The 5,203-nt window shown below is 36.7% G+C and overlaps 2 protein-coding genes across 2 annotated transcripts; one reads left to right on the top strand and one right to left on the bottom strand.

Moving 5' to 3' along the window:
* Positions 1 to 542: 542 nt before the first annotated feature.
* Positions 543 to 3,292, bottom strand: LOC18039481 (pentatricopeptide repeat-containing protein At2g38420, mitochondrial). The gene has a single exon (XM_006429461.2). It carries the CDS (start codon positions 3,221 to 3,223, stop codon positions 1,703 to 1,705), a length of 1,521 nt encoding a protein of 506 aa, XP_006429524.1. The 5' UTR covers positions 3,224 to 3,292; the 3' UTR covers positions 543 to 1,702.
* Positions 3,293 to 3,711: 419 nt separating this feature from the next.
* Positions 3,712 to 5,118, top strand: LOC18038170 (protein LURP-one-related 15). Its single transcript, XM_024182188.1, has 3 exons — positions 3,712 to 4,185; positions 4,270 to 4,500; positions 4,591 to 5,118. The coding sequence occupies exons 1-3, from the start codon at positions 3,934 to 3,936 to the stop codon at positions 4,717 to 4,719; spliced, it is 612 nt and encodes a 203-aa protein (XP_024037956.1). The 5' UTR covers positions 3,712 to 3,933; the 3' UTR covers positions 4,720 to 5,118.
* The last annotated feature ends 85 nt before the right edge of the window (positions 5,119 to 5,203 follow it).

Raw genomic sequence — 5,203 nt, forward strand, 5'->3', positions numbered from 1 at the left:
ATAATTTAAGAAACATTTTATCAAACACTTAATGTGCAATACTTCTACAAAACTAATTTTTTTTCAATTAACTTATCTAGATTTTGGACTCTAATTCACTTTGTTAGAATCGTGTCGGATTGGTGTTGGATTCGACTAAATTTGATCGAACTCCCCTTTTACCATTACCGTTACCGGTCGCCGTTGCCATTTGCCGCTACCGACGATGATTCAAGAGGGAAAAATTGTGTTCGGTTTGATAAAGAGGAGAGAAGTTGGGATTGAACTAACAAGGGTATTTTGGGGTAAAAAAACTTGTGTTTAACTAGTTATAATAGAAAAAAGTTTCAAAGATTAAATGTGAAAAATGACAAAATTGTTTGGTTAGTTTTGTAAATTTCCCAAATCAATTGCCTATATTCATTAGCTTGGCCCAAACTTAAATAATTGGACATCAATAAGCAATAAGTCTCTGTTGAGTAATATATAAATAAAGAAAACGATAGAAATAGACCATAAGTAAATTAATGAAACCACATTAGAAAAGCAAGCAAATGGGCTGGTTAGAATCACAATCGCAGCTGCCGGCTGGCATGGCTAGGTACAAGCAAAGTTACATGAATTTGTGGTTCAGAAAAGCATTTTCTCTTGGAGTTTTAAAGCTTTGAATTGAATCTTGAAGTTTAAGCTTTTCAATACAGCGAGATCACTCGGTAAGAGTCTAATAATTATTTGACTATTGAAAATTCATCAAAGAGAGTAAAGGAGAAGCAATGAACAGTTGAACTACATGACATCTCTCCCTGGAATGATATCGTTACCAAGAAACAACATGTCCCCCGCTCTTTCAAACTGTAGACAAAATGTTTAGGATTCCAGAACATAAGATCCAATTTGTCGCAAAATGTCGCATAGATCAATTGTTTGCACCACTTAAGGAACTCTGGACAAGCTGTTTGTTTCTTCTGTGAAACCGTTTTGTGATATTCCAACTTGGAAGTAAAGATGCTCTTAGACAAATCGCCCTACAACTGGCTACCATAACACCTGGCAGAATTTGGAGCAATATACAGCAAGGTGATGAAGCATCTGCACTGTTACCACAAGCAATCCATTGAAAGAATACAAGAAACTGAAGAAAGAACGCTGACAGCATATTTGTGCATTGCTATTATAAAAGGAAATGCATGCTTCTGAATGTCCATTAAACTATAATGCAAAAGGCCTCCAGCTAACATGCCAAGCTTCAGCATCCTAATGGTTAACTTGGGATCTGTCGGACACATTAACCACCAGCAAAGTCCTTACATTTTTAAAATTGCACTGGGTATCAGGTTGATGTTATCTATAGCATAGATACAGGCCAGAATTCATCACCTTTGCAAGCCCAACATCAGGTACAAATGGCAGGCACAATAGGTGATGCGGAAATCTGGTGGATTGCATCTTAACATTCTTTCCAGCAGAGGATATATAACTCAAATAAAGAATATTTGGTGCTCATCCTTCAACTATGCCTAAATTGGAACCCAAAGGTGGCACATTGAATAAGTGACGATTATCTTAATCCCAACTCATGATTCAGCTTTCTGGAGGCTTTCTAAGAAATAGTTTACAATTCTGTCAAATATGAAATTTGACATCTAGGGATACTGTTGTGCATAGCTCCTCCATAACAACAGGTATGGCATTCAAAAGTCAAATAGGTTACTGACCAAAAAAATCATCCTTCCATTTTACAAGGCGTGTTTAAGATTTGATCCACCAAACGAATGAAAGAAGTATTTACAAAATCAAGTTTGGAGACAGAGCTAAGAAGAAGTGCCTCCCAAACTCTTGCTCCAGGAGAAACATCCTTGTCAGCCATTTGCTTGAGCAATTCTAGCGCCTTACGAACCAACCCCCTTTGGCACAGCCCACATATTGTCTCATCAAACATCGAACTTTGAGTGCACAAACCCTTATTCAGTGCCTCCTCCAACAGACCACAAGCTTCAATAATATCACCTTTACTAGCCAAACCATCAATCATAATACTATATGTCTGCAAATTTAACACAATGCCTTTCCATTTCATCTCCTTTACAAGTTCCCTTAATCTATTTAGCTCCCGAACCTTGCACAAAGCCTGCAACAATGTATTGTAAGTAATCACATCTGGTTTGCTTCCCAACTCCTCCATACAAGCAATCATCTTTATTCCAGCTTCGACATTATTTTGCTTACACAAACCATTTATATACACATTGTAAGTATAAACATCAGGAACTAAACCCAACACAAGCAATTCATCAAACAGCTCCTCTGCTTTCACATAATCCTCCTGTACTATAACCCCATTCAATACCATAGTATAACAAACGATATCAGGCTTAATGCCATCTGATTTCATCTGGTTCAAAATACCCAATGCATCAAAAACCTTTTCTTTCTTCACCAAAGACCTAATCACATTTGTATAATCAACCATGCCAAAACAAAACCCTAATTTCTTCATTTCTTGAACAAAGCCTAAAAGTTCATCACTAGACAAGTCTCTTTGTTCACAAACAGATGACAAAATCCAAGAGCAAGTCTTTCCATCAACACAAAACCCATCGTTAATCATACAATTCAATATCTCAATAGCAAAACCAACTCTATTAATTCTACAAAGGGTACTAATCAATATCCGAAAACTCGATTCCTCAATCCTAATATTCATAAGCTGACTCTTGAGCAAAATTTGTGGAACCATTTTAACCCATTCTTTATTTCTACAAAGAACTGAAAGCAGAGCATTAAGTGAGTACACAGAAGGCACACACCTGAACTTGGGTATTTTATAAAACAGATTAACTGAATCTTGAAATCTGTGAGCATCTGCATAAGTTTTAATTAGATCAATAAATATAAACTCAGGTGTTTCAAAGTTTTCCCTTTTTTCAATGTGATCAAGAACTGAGGAAATGTCACAAAATTGAGAGTTTTCAGCTAGGGTTTTGATGACAAAGTGGTAAGCTTCTGGGGGTGGTTCACAATTGTAAATGCTAAATGAGTGTAATAAAGAAGATAGAATATGGGGCTGCTTAGGGATTTGTTGTTGTTGTTTTGTTGGTGGTGTTGTTAAAGATTGTTTGACATTTTGCTTTGCTTGTTGTTGGTCTAAAGTTTGGTGCCATTTGGCCTTGTAAGGTGACAATGGCCATTTTCTGTGTTTTCTAAGGTGAAGATTTGCACGCTTAAGAGCAGAGGATCTGACCATTTTGAGATGAAGATTTGAACAGATTCTGAAATAAAAGATTGGATATTGATTTAAACCCAATAACTTTAAATAAAGGCTCCCCCTCCCCGCTCCCCCTACCCGGGGATTTTAAACTGTTTCCTTTTTTTTTTTTTTGGAAAGGTTAAACTGTGTAATTCAATTCAAAGTTCAGTTACCAACCTCTCCATTGAGCCCACCAAGTACAGATATTAAGGTTATGTTGGTAAATTTTGATTCTTGTGCTTTTGCTTAATTTACTTTGACGTATCATACATATATTTATATGAAGCCTGGAAGCTGCATATCCTTTCGTTAGAACGCCCAATTGCACATTTTCATAAGCGCAAGGAGCCTTGCCCATTGACTTGTAAAGTTGTGAGGTGGTTTCTCGTAAAAACTATGGCAACAGCATATTGACCAGAGACTTCTTTTCCTATTAATAAATTGTTGCGTGACGAGTTGTTTAACATTGAAATCCATAGAAAGGCTTTACGGCAGCAGAAAAGTATTTAAATCTAGAAGAAATTGACTGATCGAATTAGATACTGTCGCCTTCCTTGACTCACAAAGTTCTCAAATCCATCAACCCACCTGTTTTTCACCCAGGCCCTTGATAGCATAGGCAAATAACAAGGCTCACGAAACGAGGATTAATTGATCTCTCTCATAAAAAATTGGGGGGAAAAAAAAACCAAGTCACCTTCATTTCAATGGCACAATTAGCTATCTTTCATCCACCACTAATCAATCCTGTTTCAATCATCAGCCCTGAGTTTTGTGCTCCTCATCTTATTGATCTTGCAATAGTGAGAAAGGTTATGACCATAAGCAGTGGCAACTTTGTTGTACGGGACATCATGGGGAACATCATTTTTAAAGTAAAAGGGACCCTTATGAGCATTCAAGATCGTCGCGTTTTACTTGATGCATCTGGAAATCCCATTGTCACTCTACAACAAAAGGTCACGTAATTGGTTACATAATTAATATCTTTCTTTGTTGATCTCTTTTAAAGCTAAATTTTTTATTCATTTCGTTCCATGCAGTTAATGTCAGCTCATGACAGATGGCAAGTTTTCAGGGGAGAAAGTACAGAGTCCTGTGATCTCATCTTTACTGCTAAAAGATCATCAGTGTTCCAGCTAAAGACCAAATTAGATGTGTTCTTAGCTAATAACAGAGAGGACGTTTGTGATTTTAAAGTCAAAGGAGGTTGGCTGGACAGATCTTGTGTTGTTTATGCTGGGGACGCAGACTCTTCCACAATTGTTGCCCATGTAAGATCTTTTGCAACTTACAGCAAATCATTTTTCTATATGTTAAATTCAGACTAATAGAATCATATGGATTATTGGATATACTTGCAGATGCATAAGAAGCACTCTGTCAAAAGTATCTTGCTTGGAAAGGACAAGTTCATGGTGACAGTGTATCCGAATGTTGATTATGCATTCATTATTTCCCTTATTGTAATTCTTGATGAAATTAATAGCTAAAACGACTAATATTGTTTGCTATTGCTACAATTGGGTTCAGATTGACCGGTAAAATAGTGATATAATATGTTGATAAATAGGGCGAGTCACTTGCTCAAGTCTACTCTTCTGGTTGAATATCATGTTCTAATACTCCATAATGGATGTTGGAGACAATTAACTAAGGGATTTTTTTCCCCAAATTGATGTATGCCCGCGTTATTGTTGTTTGTTTGTATTACTTTGGGTCATTAAACAAAATCCTGGATAGAGTTTTGGGGGGGGCTTATCTCTTGCCTTCAAAATGTTTGATAGAAGTTCTAAGAGAGCATTATAAGTTGGGGAACAAGTATTAGCTTGCGCCAAGCACCTCCTTGTTCAGGTATTCCCTCTACCAAGAAGGTTGAGTACTTGCATCGGAAGTCCCTACCAACGTTCTTTTCTTTTTATCGCATTTTGCTCCTGAAATTAATCATATGATCACAGATATGCGGCTTATTTTATT

Source organism: Citrus clementina, unplaced genomic scaffold (assembly GCF_000493195.1).
Source record: "Citrus clementina cultivar Clemenules unplaced genomic scaffold, Citrus_clementina_v1.0 scaffold_6, whole genome shotgun sequence".
Classification (NCBI taxonomy): Eukaryota; Viridiplantae; Streptophyta; class Magnoliopsida; order Sapindales; family Rutaceae; genus Citrus; species Citrus x clementina.